Genomic DNA, 21306 nt, shown 5'->3' on the forward strand with positions numbered 1-21306 from the left:
TTTGTGATGCATGCTTTTTTTGCGCATGAAGCGTAGCGCATGTTGTACCTCTGCACGCGAGTAAGGGCACATTCACATTAGATCAGTACTTCTCAAATAGTGGGGCACGCCATTGCGCATGTGACCCCAGGGAACATTCTTTTTTTACCGTGCTAGAATAAAGTGTAATTGCACATCCACTCAGTGGGTGGCAGTGGCACTCTTATTTTCAGTGTGCACGGTATTTTTAACCGAACAAGAGCACACAGCATAGAGCATTGGAGATATGATGAGCTAAGACGAGGAAATATAATGAAGTGCATGTAGCGTTTGGCTTTGACTTTTAATACAGTAGGAAATGAGGAAAGGCCAATCCGTTTACTGTCTGAAAATGTTTGCAGCAGACAACAGGAATCCAAATCCATGAAGACGCCACTTCAAGACATTAGACCCCAATCACAGTGATAAACTGCTTGATTTTAAATTTTTTTATAGAAATTGAGAAGCACTGCATTAGACCAAGAGGACCAGGGTCCCGTTGGAGAGCTACCTCGCAACAAACAACACTTGCAAATGACCTGTTGAAAAGGTTCAGTATTCTCACTACGCCCACTAAACTTTCCAAGTAGCATCACGTGGAAGAAAGGCGCACTCAATGATTGGACAAATTTTGAAGAGGAAATACCACTCTCGGAGCGGAGGGAGCGTGGTGTGACGCTAGTGATGTGCCCGACTGTGCCGAGGCGCCAATGCGTGTGCAGAGTAAACCGGAAAAAAAATCTGCAAAGCGCGCATCGAGGCATGTGTTGATCACGCTTGTGGCCACGCCCGAAGCCTCGGAAGGCACGTTGCTACGTCCGAAGTCTCACAAGACGGGCTTCCTACGTCATCGCCAACACATGGTTTCGCGGGTGATTCGAAATAAAATGGCGCACCGAGACGACAAAGAGCTGACAGGTGACACTGACACACCCAACTCACATCTTTAAACTTCAATTCAATCGGATTCATTTTGCAATGGACGCACCGTCCACAACGAAAAAGAAGAGAACATCCCCTGTCTGGGATCATTTTGAGCAGTTCTCTCCTAGGTTCAAATAATAATAACCAGTGTGAATATATATTGTAAATTATTGGGACAACACAGTGTATCCCTTGTTTTAATGTCTTTCTTCTACTTGCTGATTTTTCAAAAGGTGAAGTGTAAACATTGTTCTTAAGAACTTTGGTATACCAAGAGAACACTTCATCTATGTTGAGGCATTGTACCCTGGCCGGCCTCATCCATCCCTTGCGAAAGACTATTTTCAAAAGAAATCCTATCTAAAACAACGAAACCGTTTACAGCCAAAAACTTTGGAAATGCTAGTTTTCCTCAATGAAAATGAATGAAAGGTGTGTCTTGTTCCTTGTTTATACTGTATGTCAATGTCTAAAATAAAGCAATCATTCTTTCAAGTCGAGCCTAGATCTTGAGCTCGGGTCGGGCCCAAAATGTCAATCATTTACGTTCGGGTCGGGTCGGGCCGGACTTCTTCTCTCGCTAACTTTTTAAAAATAAATATAGGCTACTGTATATTTATTGTATATGGATCTTAAACTAAGGAATACTTGTTATAAAATAAATAAACTGTATAAAACGGAGAAAGTGCATTGTTTGCGCACATGAACGCTCTGGGGCTCTCCGCGAGTCTGCAACTCTGCATCCTTTCCTTTTCGAATTTCGATATGGATACGATATTAGTCGAACATCTTTATTATCATTTGTTTCGAGGGCCGCACCTCTTCGTGCAAAGGTGGACATCGTGAAGTTTGTGGTGTTCCTTAAAATGTTCTTATTTTGTTTCAGTGTTCTGAACAGAATCATTAAAATAATGTCACTTGAAAGTATTTTAGTTTATTTTTGTAAATGCTGCTGTTCCTCTCCTTGTCGGAGAGGTGCGTCCATGAGAGCACAATATATGAAATATATTTAACATACCTATCCAGCATTATTTCGTTGTGTACATGCATTTATTATGATCATAAAAGTATGTAGACTATTTAAACATTATGAAAAATTGCGTTTTTCTCTGCCAACTCGAAGGAATTAAAATAAATGTCTGTTGCTGCATTTTGCCAAGGAAATGAAGCATGAACTATCCACCTGATAGAACAGACACACAAATATAAAAGATATAAATGCTTATTGAATATGCATTTTACTGTCTTGTTTAACTGGGAGAATTTGTTACAAAATGGTAAATGGTAAATGGTGTGACAGGCTTGAATTTGTTATCATTTATGCACATAGGCGTCGTCACAAATGTGATCACACAAAACACAACCATTTTCCAAGCAGTGCTCTGTCCAGGTCTGACTGACGCATTGCATCCCCGCATTTCCTCCTTCTGGGTCCTCATAAATAAAAAAAAATTAAATTTCGGCTTCTTTTCGGGCTCGGGCATGCAAGTTAATTGCTCGGGCTTTAATACACGCGGGCCGGGTCGGGTCGGGCTGGATTTTTTAGGCCCGATCTAGGCTCTACTTTCAAGTAACACACGCACATTCATTCACATCACAACTCCCTGCCCTTTTGACCCCATCAAATCCATGGCATCATTTTAATCACTCTGCCTGTCATGACCTTTATTTTCCACATGATGGCGCAATAGAACAAATGAAGCCTCATGATGCTTCGGCCCAGGAGCGAACCAGTTTGATGGAAAGCCTCATTGCTTCATGATGCTTCAGTTTGCCATCACTGTGTGACGCTACATATAATGTAGCATAAGCGCAATCTGGACCGCTTGCAATTACAAGCGAAGCAGGGTGCGCTTAAAGCGGACCGAGACCCATGATTTTTGAGCAGACCAGCGTTCAATTGTTTGGTCTGAACTAGAGTTCGGAGGCACGTTCATGTAACGTACTGAGGGGGGCTTGGCAGGACAAGCGTGTCTGAACTTTTCCCCCCAGGTGCTCCCAATTGCCTTGATTAACACCGGTTAGGTGGATTGGTGGAGAGGAACACTTAGCGTCTATAAATGTGGCATCGGGAGAGCACAGAAGGGGAGGTCCCCCTTTGCGGACGGGCTCCGCACCGAGGGAGAAGGACTGAAGGAGGGAGAAAAAGAAGGAGGGGTGGACAAATTTTATTGTTTTTATCAATTTTTATGACTGTTCTTAACTTTTTTTAGAGATACTTTGAGGGGTGGCCCAGCAGGGATTTGAAAGGCTCAGCCCCTGGAGGCCTACTCATGTGGAGTGATTTTGTGGTTTGTGGTAACGTTTTTTTTTTTTTTTTTTCATTTGCCGTGCTGAGCAATGAAGCGGCGGCGTCCGCCCAGGGGGATACGAACGCCACACCGCCCTGCCCAAGCTGGGACCGATGCAACCCTCTTCTAACCTGTTTTTAGCCTGTTTTATTGGTTTTTTTTTTTTTTTTTTTTTTAATAAACTCAATGGTGCGAACTGGAAAGCCTCATCAAGCCTCCTCCTTGCTGCTGTCTCAGGGGAAAACAAACTTCCGGGTTCGTTACATTCACATTTACAAAACAAAGCCGGCTATCTGCGAAAAATAATTCTGGTCTGTTTCAAACAGACCAAACAGTGCTAGTGTAAAAGCGCCATAAGAGCGCATGTACACACGACGAAGAACGTAAATGCGCACACAAAGAAGAGCGCGTGGGCATTTGTCCCCACGAAGAAGTCGTGCAACCGAGTGAGAGTGTGGAAGATTACAGCTTAGCTCGCTATCTTGCTTGGACTTAGCTCCTCCGTTTTGGCGAGGGCAGCAGAATGACGTATAATACATGCTTTTTCTAAGTTATTTTTAGATTTAGGATATTTAAGGGTACTTAAAGGGTTAATTCCAATTTACGTGGAAATTCGGCTTATGTTGCCAGCACAGGAACGGAACTCGTTCGTAAACAAGGGACTACCTGTATTAAACAAAGATTGAAATATTTCAAGTTTTTTTTTCTTTTAATATTGATCTTTATGAATTAAAGGTAAAGAAAACCTAAAATTCCGGTTCTGTGAAAATCAGACTCCCTGAAGTTTCTTTTGAAAAGAGAAGTGAATTCCGGCTGGATGCTGATTATTTAAATTTAAATTTAAAAAGGTTACTCTTTATTTGATTATTCTTAGTGTCTGAGAGAGAGTGTTTAAATATTACAGTAATTGATTGATCACGTTCCATTGGAAAAGTGCAAGAAACTTTAGATGAGAATGTATGTGTTTGTGTGCGCATTTCAAAGCACTTGGAGCTATGCTGTCTCCCAGACAGCTGTTTGGTGACCTGGGAAACACCTGCACTCCCGCTGCCATCGTATGTTACAGTTGTGGTCAAAAGTTTACATACACTTGTGAAGAACATAATGTCATGGCTCTCTTGAGTTTCCAGTTATTCCTACAACTCTGATTTTTCTCTGATAGAGTGATTGGAACAGATACTTCTTTGTCACAAAAAACATTCATGAAGTTTGGTTCTTTTATGACTTTATTATGGGTGAACAGAAAAAAGTGATCAAAACTGCTGGGTAAAAAAATACATACAGCAGCGCTAATATTTGGTAACATGTCCCTTGGCCATTTTCACTTCAAGGCACTTTTGGTAGCCATCCACAAGCTTCTGGCAAGCTTCTGGTTGAATCTTTGACCACTCCTCTTGACAGAATTGGTGCAGTTCAGTTAAATTTGATGGCTTTCTGACATTGACTTGTTTCTTCAGCATTGTCCACAAGTTCTCAATGGGGTTTAGGTCAGGACTTTGGGAAGGCCATTCGAAAACCTTAATTCTAGCCTGATTTAGCCATTCCATTACCACTTTTGATGTGTGTTTGGGGTCATTGTCCTGTTAGAACACCCAACTGCGCCCAAGACCCAATCTTCGGGCTGATGACGTTAGGTTATCTTGAAGAATTTGAAGATAATCCTCCTTCTTCATTATCCCATTTACTCTCTGTAAAGCACCAGTTCCATTGGCAGCAAAACAGCCCCACAGCATAATACTACCACCACCGTGCTTGACGGTAGGCATGGTGTACTTGGGGTTAAAGGCCTCACCTTTTCTCCTCCAACCATATTGCTGGGCATTGTGGCCAAACAGCTCGATTTTTGTTTCGTCTGACCACAGAACTTTCCTCCAGAAGGTCTTATCTTTGTCCATGTGATCAGCAGCAAACTTCAGTCGAGCCTTAAGGTGCCGCTTTTGGAGCAAGGGCTTCCTTCTTGCACGGCAGCCTCTCAGTCCATGGAGATGCAAAACAAGCTTGACTGTGGACACTGACACCTGTGTTCCAGCAGCTTCAAATTCTTGGCAGATTTGCTTTTTGGTGATTCTCGGTTGAATCTTCACCCTCCGGACCAATTTTCTCTCAGCAGCAGGTGATAGCTTGCGTTTTCTTCCTGATCGTGGCAGTGACAAAACAGTGCCATGCACTTTATACTTACAAACAATTGTTTGCACTGTTGCTCATGGGACCTGCAGCTGCTTTGAAATGGCTCCAAGTGACTTTCCTGACTTGTTCAAGTCAATGATTCGCTTTTTCAGATCCATGTATGTATATTTTTGACCCAGCAGATTTGATCACTTTTTCTGTTAACCCATTATAAAGTCATAAAAGAACCAAACTTCATGAATGTTTTTTTGTGACAAAGAAGTATCTGTTCCAATCACTCTATCGGAGAAAAATCTGAGTTGTAGAAATAACTGGAAACTCAAGAGAGCCATGACATTATGTTCTTCACAAGTATATGTAAACTTTTGACCACAACTGTATGCACATCCAGGCACGTGCATACACACACACACACACACACACACACACACACACACACACACACACACACACACACACACACACACACACACACACACACACACACACACATTTGTGTACATCACCGATGGACAGCCCCAAGCATTGACTAATACCTGCACAGTCACATACATCCGCACACTGGTTGTCCAGCAGTGGACATTCCTATAGGGTCTGAACCAGCATGATGTAGCCACTTAGATCTTTTCCTCTCATGAATTTCTTTAATTTAGAAGGATACATTTCCAAGTTGTTGTACCGGAATTTGATTGATAGCCATCAAGTAATGGGTAACACTTTATAATAATTATCCGTTTTAACGGGTATTGTTTTGGCACATTGAGTGTTAAAGAGAGAAAAGACTATATTTCACAAATTTGAAGCCTAATTTTATACAGTAGATGAGGCAATTTCAATTTTAAATGGTTCAAATTTGTTTGGGCACACTACTCTCTGTGCTGTCATATTTCCATGTACTGTGCTTTCTCTTGGAATTTGGGTTTATTTCTGGAGTCTCTATGAATGTTTCTTGAACTTTTTCAACCAATCACCAACTAAAATATTCGGCTCTCCATGTACTACCATAGGTATCAACATTAAAAAAAATATATTACATTTGTATAAGATGTGTTCCAGACCTGCGGTCAAGGGGCCAATTGTGGCCAACGGGACAATATTCTGTGGCTCCCATTTAACATCCAGTCGTAGAATTGGTGTGGTGTGGTGGTGGCCTACGTGCATTTGAAAGTAGCCAATAACAAAAATAAGAAATAAAAATAATTTTAATTAAATTGAATCAAATGATCTATTTTTTCGGGGGAAAAAATAATTATGTTGATGTGTAAATCACATAATATAAAAAAATATATAAAATGTTTATTAAAAAAGGTGGGAGTAATAAAAACATACGGTATATCTAAACAAAATAGAATAAAAAAAAAAATAAAACTTAAAAAAATAAATTAAAACATAGCAATAAATTGGGGGGGGGAGAAAGAAGAATAAAGACAACTATTCAAATAAGTGTCGCCCATGTGTATTTTGCTCTGGGGGATGTTATGTTTTGTTTCTTTTGTGAACTCTCACAGCTTAACTCTTTGGTTGCCCTTGATGGCAATAGACATCAAATTCCTTCTAATAATAAACATTTTAACTCCTACTTGAAATATTGGACCTCGATTGCCATGAATAGGTGTTTTCATCATCAAAGTTGCCTTTACTAATTATAACAACACTAACTCTGTTAACTGGTCGTGAATGAGTTACGCGAACAATAACTTTGGAATAGAGGTCCACTGTAGTGACCACTGTCGTTGAAAGGATTAAAAAAAGAAAATGTATGCCGTTTGTTGTTCCTTAAGTAGTTAAAAAGGAGGTTTTGTATTTAGATGCGAGGAAATGAGGGAAAATAAAAATCAGGAGATGGAGGTTGGCGTAACTGGTGTTTTTGTTAACTGTTATTTTGCAAATCATTTAATAAAAAAAAAAAAAAAAGAATGAAAATCAGTTTCTCATGTATGCCTTGTGACTGGATGTGTAATGCAGTAGCCTAATGCAATGTTTTTCAACCGGTGTTCCGTGGTACACTAGTGTGCCGTGAGAGATTGTCAGGTGTGCCGTGAGAAATTATCCAATATCACATTTTTTCTTTTTCTTTTTTTTTTCTCCGTCGTCAGGCGGAGTTGCAGTAGGAAGAAAGGAGTAGGTAGAAGGTTCACGGTCGTGTGCAGATGAGCGAGGTATTGCTCGTGTCACGCTCAAGATCCGCTCGGATTTCTAAACATTAGCCACCTTGCTGTCCGCGACAATGTGAACCTCAGCATGTCAACTGTACATCATTTGATTAGACCCGTCAAGTGTGCATATACACGAAAGTGTCTTTTCTATTTTATCCGTATGTGACGACCGTTAATCCTCCCCGTGTTTTATTTATACACATTGTGGAAATCCGAGCAGTTCTTGAAAGCGACACGAGCAGCTCTCCAACAGTGCCATGGTGCCAAGCATGCTTAAATGTCATATCCAAACGAAACACACATCGCTTCAAAACAAATGGATGGACTATTTTGTTTGCCTTTGTGAAAACAGAGAAACAGAAAACGTTTTTTGAAGAAAAACTACAAAGGTAAATGAGAAAAGCCCGCAAACCCAGTTACCTTGTTGCTGAACTTGTTGCAAAATCTAAAAAGTCCCACACAATGGCAGAGAAATTAATACTTCCTGCCTGCAAAGCCAATGTCAGCGAGGTGCTCGGCCCTGATTCGGTTAAAGACATTGCTGAAGTCCCCCCTGTCTGATAATTCTGAGCTTTTCAAGCCTAACTGCTATAAAAAAATAAGATTTCTGCCAGGATATTGGCTATGTGTTCATCTAAACAGGCTCAAGTTTCCCACTACGTAAGTATAAATACTGAGAAATTATTTTTTCATTAAATATACTGTACAGAAAGTAATTTCTGAACATTTTTTATTTGTTGTGTGCCGCGAGATTTTATCCAATGTAAAGACGTGCCGTGACTCATAAAAGGTTGAAAAACACTTGCCTAATGCATGTGTAAAACCAGTTTTTTTAGTGTGTGTTATCTGTATAACTATGCCAAAAGCAGTTTCTTTGCATTTCGGTGGTTTTAGAGGTTTGACACAAAAAAAAAAAAAAAAAATTCCGACTCCGTGGCGCCCTTTATGTCAAGGAGTTCCAGCAAGAAATTTTAGCCACTTTCACCCCTGCCCGTAAGTAACCTAAAATTAACAAGGAAGTGACAAAAATAACTCATTGCCCACCACTGACAACAATAGACATTCAATTCATTTAAATTTGGACAACTGACTTAATGCTCATCTTTCAGTGCCAATTGTGTTGTGGCGTTAGACATCCAATCCATTTTGCAGCCAATGAGTTAACAAGAAAGTAAACCGAAAATCTCTCAAAGGTAACAGGAAGAAAGGCCCAAGTACACTGCATGCGTGATCGTTGCGTTTCCGGTCCGACTCCGGTAAAAAATAGCGCCGGAGCCAATCCGTTCCCATTATATCCTATTGTTCAACGTATACCGGCCGCGTCAGTGCTCCGGCTTGACTGCGAACCACCTCCGGCGTGCCGCATGCCGGCCGGATGGTATAGGCTATTTTCTATTTTTACCGGACACGCATCCGGCAAAATGGGCGGAGCTGGGCCTGGACGTAACAACCCAGGTGCCTAATCACGGTTTAAACACGAGCGAAGATGGATGATGAGCGCTTCATCATGGAGGTGGAAACCCACAAAATCATTTATGATGCAGCAGATCCTTTCTATAAGGACAATTTTAAAAAGGAAGCTGCAAGGTGTCCTATTATGTGTGTTTTTCTGTCCTGATCTCATCATGATGCAGTCATGTCTGTCTCTTAATTCCAGATTAACTAAAATATCAATATGCAAAGAAAATATGTGCTCTCTCTCTGCTTCTCTGATGAGTATAGACTCCGTGTGTTTTTCGTTGTTTTAAATGGCACATTATCGCGCGCGATCACGCGAGAGCTCACCGGGGGGACGAGGTTGGCGGACCGCAGCCGTGCAGCAGCCGGTATGATTTGCCTGTTTTTGACGGACTGCGTGGCACGCAGGCAACACTGAACCGGACCGGAACCGCAACGATCACGCATGCAGTGTACTTGGGCCTGAAGACTGAAAATCTACAAGAAGTAGTGATCCATGAGAGAGCAAAGCATCCCCACATAATTTCTCCGGAAATTGCATTTTCCATCTTCTCATATGATGACTATACAAATGTATGCTTGTGAATTAGTCTGAGGCTTTGCGCATGTGGTGTGTTGAGAAGACAAATCACCGACTGCATTTAACACAGTCAATTTGTATCTCACTGTCTGAGGTGGGCCACTTATATTAAGATTATATGACCTTTATAGATTGTCAACTGTGAAGCTATATTTGGGTGGCGAAGCTTTAATATTTTTGCAGTGACATGCCATAATGTGGCTTATAAACCTCTGTAATGAGCTCCCAGTGATCTTTCTGAACCATGTGGCCTTTTTAATCTCACATTGGTACAGTTGATCACATATTTGCTCTGTACCCTTTTTTCTAAGCGTGTGTGTGTGGTGTTCTACACTACACTGCTTTAGCATTAAATGTTGGCTTTTTATTCCTGTTTAGGTATCATCCCCTGGTTGAATGTCAAGCTTTAATAAAATTTGGACAACTCTGAAAAGATATCCCTTCACAAGAATTTTTTTTTTTTTTTTTTTGGGCAAAGCACTGTGAAATGGAGACTGCGACTGCTTTTCACCTCATCACATTTTTTTTTCTTCAAATGAGTCATATATAAGACATGTACTTCAATTAGTCATCAAATGGACCTAATATTTCAAGGGACATTAAAGTAAATTGTTTTTTTTTTTCTTTTTTTTTTTTTTGCAAATACGTCTAATACATCAATGGTAAAGCCTATATTTTAAATGTCTATTGTCAAAACGTAAAGGTTTTTTTTTTGTTGACGTGAGACCTCGTAGTCAAACGCCACACGTTCATGGTTTTGTAACCATTCTCCCCATGACTCCAAGAGCACTAATTTAGGCTTGGTTCATACCACAGGTCTTAATGCAAAAATCTGATTTTTTTTTTTTTTCCCCCGTATTTTTCCGACTTGCTACGGCTAACCTTCATTCCCCTCCTTTCCAGGTCAAACCTCCACACCTCTAGTTTCTCCTCCACCTGTTCCCTGCTCCCACTACAGATCACAATGTCATCTGCAAACATGAGGGTCTATGGGAATTCCTGTCTAACCTCATCTGGCATCCTGTCCATTACCATAGCGAACAAGAAGGGGCTCAGAACTGATCCCTGATGTAGTTCCACCTCTACTTTAACTCCTCCATAACACCATCAGCACACCTCACCATTGTCTTACAGTCCTCATACATGTCTTGCACCACTTGAACATGTACTTCTCTGTCACTCCAGACTTCCTCATACAAAACCACAGTTCCTCTCTGGGCACCCTGTCATAACCCTTCTCCAGATCTACAAGGACACAATGCAGCTGCTTCTGACCTTCTCTGAACTTCTTTATCAACATTCTCAAAGCAAATACTGCTTCTGTTGTCCTCTTTTTGTGTTTTCTTTCTTTTTTCGAATGAAACTATACTGCTCCTCACAAATGTTCACCTCTGCTCGGTTGAAGCAAACTGCATCATAGTTTTCATGTGCTGTGATGCACTGGCTATCTGCAAAAATAAACTGCTGTGTTCCACTGTATGCACTGCTGGCCAAAAGTATTTGCACCCCTGCAATTCTGTCAGATAATGCTCAATTTCTCCCAGAAAATGATTGCAATTACAAATGCTTTGGTAGTAACATCTTCATTGATTTTGCTTGCTATGAAAAAACACAGAAGAGATTGTGCGGGGGAAAAAATAATTATTATAAATTTACACAAAACTCCAAAAATGGGCCGGAAAAAAGTATTGGCACCCTTTGAAAAATCGTGATCTTCTCTAATTTGTGTAATTAACAGCACCTGTTACTTACCTAACCACACCACACCACATTCACCACATAACAGGTGGTGGCAATAACTAAATCACACTTGCAGCCAGTTAAAATAGATTAATGTTGACTCAACCTCCGTCCTGTGTCCTTGTGTGTACCACATTGAGCATGGAGAGAAGAAAGAAGACCAAAGAACTGTCTGAGGACTTGAGAAGTAACATTGTGCAATCTCAAGGCTACAAGTCCATCTCCAAAGACCTGAATGTTCCTGTGTCTACCGTGCGCGGTGTCATCATAAAGTGTAAAGCCCATTGCACTGTGGCTAACCTCCCTAAATGTGGACGGGAAAGAAAAATTGGAGAGATTTCAACGAAAAATTGTGCAGCTGGTGTATAAAGAACCTCGACTACCATCCAAACAAGTTCAAGCTGTCCTGCAGTTTGACAGTACGGCAGTGTCAACCCGTACTATCCGTCGGCGTCTGAATGAAAAGGGACTCTATTATAGGATACCCAGGAAGACCCCACTTCTGACCCAGAGACATAACAAGCCAGGCTGGAGTTTGCCAAAACTTACCTGAGAAAGCCATAAAAGTTTTGGAAGAATGTTCTCTGGTGAGATGAGACAAAAGTAGAGCTTTTTGGGAAAAGGCATCAACATAGAGTTTACAGGCAAAAGATAATAAACACGGTCCTCACAGTCAAACATGTTGGAGGTTCCCAGATGTTTTGGGGTTGCTTTGCTGCCTCTGGCACTGGACTGTTTGACCGTGTGCATTGCATTATGAAGTCTGAAGACCAACAAATTTTGGAGCATAATGTAGGGCCCAGTTTGAGAAAGCTCGGTCCCCCTCAGAGGTCATGGGTCTTCCAGCAGGGCAATGACCTAAAACGCACTTCAAAAAGCACTATAAAATGGTTTGAGTGAAAACACTGGAGACTCCTAAAGAGGCCAGCAATGAGTCCAGACCTGAATCCCATAGAACACCTGTGGAGAGATCTGAAAATGGCAGTTTGGAGAAGGCACCCTTCAAATCTCAGAGACTTGGAGCAGTTGGCCAAAGAAGAATGGTCTGAAATTCCAGCAGAGCATTGTAAGAAACTCATTGATGGATACCGGAAATAGTTGTTCGCAGTTATTTTGTCTAAAGGTTGTGCTACCAAGTATTTGGCTGAGGGTGCCAATACTTTTGTCTGGCCCATTTTTTTGTTGTTGAATTTTTTGCAAAATGATAATTATTTAATTTGGTTCTACATTCTCTTTTGTTTTTTCATTGCAAGCAAAATAAATGAAGACATTACTACTAGGGTTGTTCCGATCGGGTTTTTTTGCTCCGATCCGATCCGATCGTTTTAGTTTGAGTATTTGCCGATCCCGATATTTCCTGATCCGATTGCTTTTTTTTGCTCCCGATTCAATTCCAATCATTCCTGATAATTTTTCCCGATCATATACATTTCGGCAATGCATTAAGAAAAAAATGAAAAAAATATGAATAAAACTCGGACGAATATATACATTCAACATACAGTACATAAGTACTGTATTTGTTTATTATGACAAATCCTCAAGATGGCATTTACATTATTAACATTCTTTCTGTGAGAGGGATCCACGGATAGAAAGACTTGTGACTTTGTATATTGTGACTAAATATTGCCATCTAGTGTATTTGTTGAGCTTTCAGTAAATGATACTGTAGCCATGCGCAAATGCATGATGGGAAGTGGAACCATGACTGTGCGTAGTGCTACCAATTGATATATCTTCTCTTGCTTCCCCACATTGCTTCCCATGATATTTCTAATCGTAGGGAGAGGGATTGTAAGGCTTTAGCCAATTGAAAAAAGGCTCCAAAGGCTGCCAAAATTCACTATACTCATTTTACGCTGGCTTTTATCTCTCTAAATAGGTAAAACGGCGCCATTACAGATTGAGCGCGACAATGTGTCAGTGGGTCGTGGAATGCATGCATTAATTGTGTTAAATATTTTAACGTGCTTCATTTAAAAAAAAAATAATTACCACCGTTATCGGGATAAATTTGATAACCCTACCTTAAGCTTAAACTAAAGACTCTGGATGAGTGTAACATATTATGTCTGTAATGTTAAATACAATTAGAAAACGATTTGATAAAAAAAAAAAAATATATATATATATATATATATATATATATATATATATATATATATATACTGTATTATATGTATATATATACTGTATATATATATATATATTAAAAAAAGGCATGGCCGATATTTTTTTGCCCATTCCGATACTTTGAAAATGACGTGATCGGACCGGATCAATCGGGATGCCGATCGATCGGGACATCTCTAATTACTACCAAAGCATTTGTGATTGCAATCATTTTCTGGGAGAAATTGAGCATTATCTCACAGAATTGGTGCCAATCCTTTTGACCACCAGTTCTGGTTGCTAACACTCTCCATAATGATATTGGAAAAAGTTTTATCACACAATCGTTTACCGTGAAGATCTGCAAACAAAAATGAGTTATTGACAGCAAACACTCACCTCCTCTGTCACTAACGCAGAAAAGCACGAAATAGACGAGGCAGAACTGCGCATGTCTGAAAGAACGCCCTAAGAACACTGGGTACAATTTTTTTTATTTTTTTTTTTATTTGACTTAACTGAGATACATCAAGTTAGGCATGTTTTCTAGCCGCAAATTACTACTTGCTTATAAAAAATAGTGTTCAGAACAGGTTGAATAAAAATTTAGTTTGGTTCACTTACCATATTTAATTAATTTGAATATCGGCATACAGTGATATAGAATAGTGTCCATATTAACTCATTAGCTGCCATGGCACTCAAACACGAGCATTCAAAGCCAGTCCTCCCAGTTTAAATGAATTGGAATAGCAGGCAAAGAGTTAAGATAGACGCTAATTTGTTGACAAAAATGTTGCAATAATATGGTGTCGCTGTATTTTACAGAAATGTTGCAATAAAATACTCTTAGTTTGTGAGGAAGACAAAAGTTCTTAACATTGTTAAATTTTTGGGTTTAGAAATGACTTGGTTTTCTCGTAATAATCCTGACCCATGAATTGATAATTTTTGCATCACTATATGGTGAGACAATTGTTATCGAGGGCCTTGAATCGTAAATTGTATCGTATTGGGAGATACACAGTGGTTCCCAATAAAACAGTGTGGTCATGTATATAGCTCAGTCCTCATGACTCAAGATGGAGTAGTTGACTTTCATCAGCATTGATCCTTACATGCACCATTGCTTCTTTGCACCATTTATCAGCTCTACTGCATGTGCTCCACTTTCCAGCTGAATTCACTCTATCAAAAATCCCTAAAGACACAGCGTCTTCTTTCTTCGTCGAAAAATAAAGGAGGCTTAACGTGATTGTGTGGAGAAAAGACGACGCACGTTGAGCAGTCTATCCCAACTCCTCTTGCTGGAGGCGCTTTAGGAGAAGGGAGGAGAAAACTACCAAGTGTCTGTCCATCAGTCCAGCTGCCCTCGTATCTGCAGTGAGCGCGCGTGTAGGAATAGACGCACGCACCAGAGCACATTCAGTGCACACATCACATAAACACAAACGTGCACGACGAGTTGGTGAGAGAGGGAGGGTGGGGAGCGAGAGCGCGAGATAGCAAGAAGCTGGTCCCATGCATGAACGCTGCGCAGGCTTCAGGAGCTCTCTGCTGGTCCATAAACGCGCGCGCTTCCAGCCAGCCTCTTCCTTCTCCTTAGCCCAGGGACGGCAATGACAGGATACCGAGAGCTGTGATCTCATTGAGGCTGCTGGAGCCCCCACCATGTGCGGGGCCAGCAGAGATTGCAGTGGAGAATCAGCCGCAGGCGCACGCACAATGAAGGTTGGATTACTACAACATTGATGTTCTTTGCAGCAGCAGCAGCACCGTAGAAAGTCAGAACACCGTGGAATTTCACTCAGTTCTTTTCATTTTGGGGGACACGCTGGAAATAATTGCTCTCCAGATATTGGGTGGTTTGTCACCCCGCCTGCTGAGCAGTGTTTGAGAGTGAGCACCATCCGAGGCTGCACGCTTTCTCAAAGGAAAAGGGGGACTCTTACAATGGCATCTCACGCTACTATTTTGGAGCTCTGTGGAAGGGAGATGTTGTAAGTAGTTGTCATTTTTCTCCGGATCTTGCATGTTGGGGGCTCCAACACCTTCCCCCTCCTCATTGCTGATGCGCTCTGCGGGTTCCCCACAGGCGTCCCCGAGCCAAAGTGCGGGACCTACACTTCGCCACTTATGGTCGAATTGGTTTAAAACGACTGGAAAACAATCAAATAATCTAATCAATGTTTCAAATGAAAGAAGAAAAAAATCTCTGCATCGTACACGCTCTAATTAGCTCATATCTCATCCAGTTGCGCAGTGAGGAGAACGCAGGCTCATCCTTTGAGGCGCATTAATGTAACAACTCTCCTATTGTACCTGGACACCTATTGTATCCTAAAATAATTGCTACTTTTAACTCGACTTAAAATGTGAAATCAAAACCAGGGAGACCACGCATGGTTGTGCAAGTTCGTTCTTCTCAATCTATGACACGTAATGCGCACAACTCCTTAAAACATGTCCTAATAAATGAAATTATAAAAGTGCCAGAGAGGGAAAATTGGGGAATGACGCGTTTCTCCTGTTTCCATCGAAACGAGTTGATTACACCTTTCTCTGACAACTTTTAATTTGTGTACGTCATATCCAAAAAATCATTACTCTTGCCATATTTTTTTTAGTTTTTATTTTAGAAATGCAGTTTTAGTTCTGATATTTGTCTGTCTTTTGAATGTAATCGTATGTTTGTGGCTTAAAAAAATATATATTTGAAGTCCACGGAGGAATCTTGGCCGCAGGCGCAAGACGCAATTCCTCTACCAACCAGTAAGGGTCGTTCTTGTATTGTGTTGTCTTCATTGAACCGAATTGAACCTCCCTCCTGTTCTCGGGCTCTAGTCACGTTGTTGAAGCGCAGTTCTCTCCTCCTCCCTCTCTGTAAAGGCGTCAGCTGCAGCCCATGGAGGGCCAATCCATATTTCTTTGACAGAAAAAGGAAATAAAGTATTAACCCATATCCCCATGTAGATTGAGGCCAACACCAAAGCCCCTTTGCCTTCTAGTTTTGCTGCTTACCTGCGAAAAGGAAGTGAGTTTGAGAGGCTTATACGTGATGGAACTTCAATATATTTTATATATAATTTTTAATATGAAGGGGCATCCGATGAAGACCACTAATTCCATTAATCATGGTGTGAATTCTACGCTACAGAAGGAATAATGTATAGTTCGCTCCATGTACTGTATATGGATGAATATATTGTGTCGTACCCTCAGAGCATAGCCCCCGGAAACCCCTTTGGAAAGAAACAATTGCTTTTCTTTTTGGCAAAGGAGCACTGCGGCATCATTTATTGGCCTCGGCCACTGAGCAAGGCATATAGATTAAAAATAACCTGTCTGTAAACATGTTGCCTATGTCAATTAAATGCTAAAAGCTTAATTATAAAAGCTTCTATCTGGAATGAGTTCAGCTGAGCATGAAGAAAAGCAAAAATGACTGTTGACTTCTTAGCCATCAATATCGGCATTATACATATCTTTAAAACTTCTGATAATGTGTCTTAACTTATCTGCCATGCAAGTGACACAAATAGTTGACCGTCAGAAAGAAATACCGTATAATGGCTAGAATTGTTGAGTGCCTTGACATGGTGTATCACTGGGAAGGCATGTACAGAAGAATTTTTTTTTTTTTTTTTTTATACTGTTGTTCAAGTTGTGTAATTGACCCAATTTGGACTTTTCCGGATTGTTGAAATGTCCATGTTTTCCCTATGTTTGTGTGTTGTCCTTCCTCTTTCCACTGACCTGACCACAATCATGACAATATGTTATAGAAATTGTAGGCTCTGTTAGTTGCCTTCCGGTGTGAATTGCTACGCTCGTCACATCTGTGATTGACTGAGTTGTATCCGCTGTTCAACAAGGCTCCAATTTGACCGTGTTTTGTTATGGGCAGAAGCCATTAGTCTCGGGTCATATGGATATGTCGAAAAGGAGAGTTCCAAAAAGGTCATGTGCAAGGTTAACTTGGAGTTGCGGGATAGCAAGACCTTTAAGTACTTTCGATGAACTGAAAAAAAGATTTGTAGTCAACAACAAATTGTTTCAATGTTTGTTGGTGAAATAATCAAATCTTTCTTATGTCTGGCAACAACCGTTTGGGAACTTTGGAACCATTAACGGTGAAAAACAAGGCGTTACTGTAGTGCATTCAAATTTCTAATAGCAACAATGCTATTTGTTTGTCTGCGCAAGTGTGTTTAACATTTAGTCAATCAAGCTTTGCTAAAGGACCATAAAAACTAGTTTATTTTAATGTGACGTATAGTAAATTAAGGTCTCAACATGATTGTACATTTTGCAAAAGAGAGGAATATCAATCAATCAATCAATCAAATTTATTTGGCAAAAAAATCTATTAGATAAAACAGGAAAAAAAATGTGACTCAAAACAGTTCAACCCCTAAGAATAAGCATTAAATGTAAAAAAAGGTTTTGATGGAAGCAAGGGCGCAGGTTTGCATAGAGACAGTTGGGACATATCACTACCAACTTTTCAGGATGGTCAAATTGTCCCCACCCACTTTTAAGTAACCTCATTTGCATTATATAATTACTTCAGTTATATTGGTAATTTAGGTTGTCTTCCCATATGTTGTAAGGAAAGACTGGAATGCTCCCATTATGAAGTGAATTATTTTCATTATGTTAAGACTTACATGTATCCCTTTTCACTTGCTGAATGTGCCGGTCCACCACCGACACACAGCCCCGACAGATTCATGTCGACAACATGCCACCTCGTCCCCGCACCTTCGAAGAGGAGGGATATTAAATGTTTTTTTTCGGCTAGTAGCAGCCACTGAAAGTAATGTAAAAGGATGTTGTGGAGGTGGGGGGAATGCCACTCATTTTGCCACAAAAAGTCTGACCGGCATCAGCGTTAGCATAACATTAAACTATGTGAACTTGCTTACCTGCAAAACTACTGCATTCAGGCCAGCCTCCACAAGGTACAACAAAGTCAAGCTAGCTATCCTTCATTTGGATCATTTTTTTTGCATTATATGCATAAAGGTAATGCAACAGGGTGGCTCCAAAGAGCAAGTTGCTTTATTAAAAAAAAAAAACAAAAAAAAACTGGGAGCTATCCAAGAATATGTCCACTTCCAGGGGACACTGGCATGAACATGAACTGACATGAAAAAGAAATCTGTGAAATGAAATCGCACACCAGAATTTCATGAGAGTACTTTGGTTCGAGTCTTGGGGTATTTTAGTACACCTCAGATGTAGATCGGTCCTTGGATATCTCAGATTTTTTTCCATTATTTTTTTCCCAAATCAATTTCAGATTTTAATGTTTTAGTTTGAGTCTAGGGATGCTCCAGTGTCCCCCAGAAGTCGACCTATTCTTGGATAGCTTCCTGTTTTTTAATAAAGGAAGTTCCACTATAAATGTTTCTTTAGTAATTTTTGAAAACAAACGTTCGAATTGAACATTGGATCACCATAAGTTAGTTACAGTAGGCGTTTAATGTAGTTCTTGTTGTTGTTTGTGCTTTTTCTATCTCTCTCCTTTTTTTCTTTTGTTCCCCATAACCCCTTCCAGTTTGCTATAAAAAAAAAAAAAATTAAAAAAAACATGAAAGTCAGTATAAGTCAATACATATTTATTTTGAATTGATCATATAGCCTATCAATTAATTCAATTAAAAAGTTCATACTTGTGAGAAATGTAGCACCGACCCCCATTCAATAATGTGTTTGGTCTTATTAATGTCCCATCCCCAGAAAAAAGTGTAATGCAGGTTACGCTGTTATATCATTCCTACCAATGTTGAGACCAAACCTACACCATTGGATGGAAGTTAACGCACTGCTGCCCGAATGATATCGTTGACTGAGAATGATACTATGAACTGAGGGGTGGCAACACTAAACTGTATACATTAGGGTTAGGTCCAAAGTTTGTGTTAACTGTGGTCGACTAATTGCTTTTACTGTCTAATTCATCATTTAAAATCTTTGTTATAACTGAAAACTCATTAAAAAAAAAAAGTAACAAAATTAGCTTTCTTGCAGCCATTTTGAATTTGATTGCAGTCTGTTGGATTAAACTGAGGTCTCTTCCCGAGACCTGTGTAATGGCTCTTATGTATATTGGTAGAACAGGCTTTCCTATTCAAGGAATCCTCCCTAAATTGAAAATCTTCTATTTCAGATCCTCCCATCAAAGCATCGTACACGCAGTTATCAGTCCAATATACACAGCATTTTCAGATTTTATTTCAGATTAAACAAATGATCTAATGGTGTGAAAGATGTTCGTTTTATTGACCCCAAACACCAGCATCTAAGTGTGTATTTAATGTACTGTAATTTAACTTCTTTCTTCTGTCGCCTGTACTCTCTTTGCCATCTGCTCTGCGCAAATGTGCATTTGCTCCCATGAGAAGCCCAGCGGAAGTAATTGTCTGTTACCGCTCAGGTTTCATGTCTACCCACTGCACATACCTTTTTAGCCATATGATGTACTTTTTACATCACTAGAGGACCATCCAATGAAATGTGTGTGCCACATTTGGCCTAAAAAGTTTGGTAACACCCAAAATATTATTGTATATTTTTTTAAATGAAATGTTTCTCCGGACATTCATGTTCAGGTCATTATGAATTAAGATTGTTACCTGTGATATCAAATTGAACCCTTTCAAAGACAGGGGTCCCTACAGTGGACGGTTATTCAAAAGTTGACACTGAAGACCTTTAACTGTATCTTTATTAACATGTCAAATATTTACGTTATGGACAGAAACACGGTAGAAATTTGACTAGCCTAACTAACAGCTGGCTGAAATTTTGGTATGTAAAATTGAATTCCACTTTTCATTTGTTTGTTTGGCTATAAACTAATGGCTTCAGTTTGATATTCCTCATTCCTGTTCAAAATAGTAATACACAGGCATCCCACCAGAAGAAAAAAAGATTTTGCACTAAAGAATTTAAGAATGCTGAATGATCTCTGAGGGAAATGGAAAAAAACTTGGCAGGTGGTTACATAAATTTGTTAAGCGTTGTGTGTTTAAGGCAGGATGAAAGAGAGGACAAAAACATGGAGAAGATGAGCGATGACATGCACTTCTTTGAATTAACTTTGTATAGGACAGTGATAAAATATTAGGGATTTGACATATCACAATACTCTGTAGTCCAATTATCGATACGCTACCACCAAGAATTGATATACCGTTTTAAAAGATGTCACTGTTTTATGAAGGAACCAACAGGTCGCTACCAAAAATTTCCATCAGAAAAGTGTCTATGTTTACTCGTTGGCTACCATTGACGGTGCTAGACGTCCAATGAATTTTGACTGGGAGGAGCAAATGAATGATTGTTCATCGTTCATAACGTGACATTTGGACGGGCATCGCTAGAGTCGTCAATGGCACTGAAACATAAGCATTCACAGCCAGTCCTCCCAGCTTAAATGAATTGGATGTAGTGCTGCAACGATTAATTGATTTACTTGAGTGATTCGATTAGAAAAAAGCTCCGAATCAAGTTTTGTTGCTTCAAGGATTTGTTTAATTAGAGTGACGTTGTAATGGTTTGTTTTGAAAGTGTTTGCATTTAGTTTTATTGATTTGGGTGGTTAAACTGCCCTCTATTGGCAAAAGTGAATATGACATAACTCATTTAACATGACTGAATCCAGCTCCAACATACTGTAAGGTTCAGTTTTTGTTTGGGCTAATGTTTTTTATTTTATTTTAATGCATTCATAATTTAGTTTATCAGTATATTTAGCAGGTGTATTGTGGTAATGTGTTTATACGATTTGTTAAGAGCACTTTAAAAACATTTTTTTTTTTTTTAACATTTAAGGTAGCGGACATTTGCTATGCAAGTTAGCTAATTTTTCTTTTGCTGATCATCTGAG

At 39.8% G+C, this 21306-nt stretch overlaps 2 protein-coding genes across 2 annotated transcripts in view; one reads left to right on the forward strand and one right to left on the reverse strand.

Moving 5' to 3' along the window:
• LOC130904372 (uncharacterized) overlaps positions 1-10854 on the reverse strand; it is a 35057-nt gene extending 24203 nt beyond the window's left edge. The window contains exons 1-3 of the mRNA XM_057817093.1: positions 10698-10854; positions 10437-10525; positions 2889-3072 (exon numbers count right to left, since the gene is read on the reverse strand). Of these exons, the coding sequence (XP_057673076.1) occupies positions 2889-3072; positions 10437-10525; positions 10698-10854 (430 nt within the window). The remainder of the gene's footprint in view (positions 1-2888; positions 3073-10436; positions 10526-10697) is intronic.
• Positions 10855-14789: 3935 nt separating this feature from the next.
• The window catches only part of grin2aa (glutamate receptor, ionotropic, N-methyl D-aspartate 2A, a), a 311778-nt gene continuing 305261 nt past the window's right edge, over positions 14790-21306 (forward strand). The window contains exon 1 of the mRNA XM_057861597.1: positions 14790-15409. The gene's annotated coding sequence lies outside the window, so the exon portion shown is untranslated. The remainder of the gene's footprint in view (positions 15410-21306) is intronic.

This window comes from Corythoichthys intestinalis, chromosome 16, assembly GCF_030265065.1.
Source record: "Corythoichthys intestinalis isolate RoL2023-P3 chromosome 16, ASM3026506v1, whole genome shotgun sequence".
Lineage (NCBI taxonomy): Eukaryota > Metazoa > Chordata > Actinopteri > Syngnathiformes > Syngnathidae > Corythoichthys > Corythoichthys intestinalis.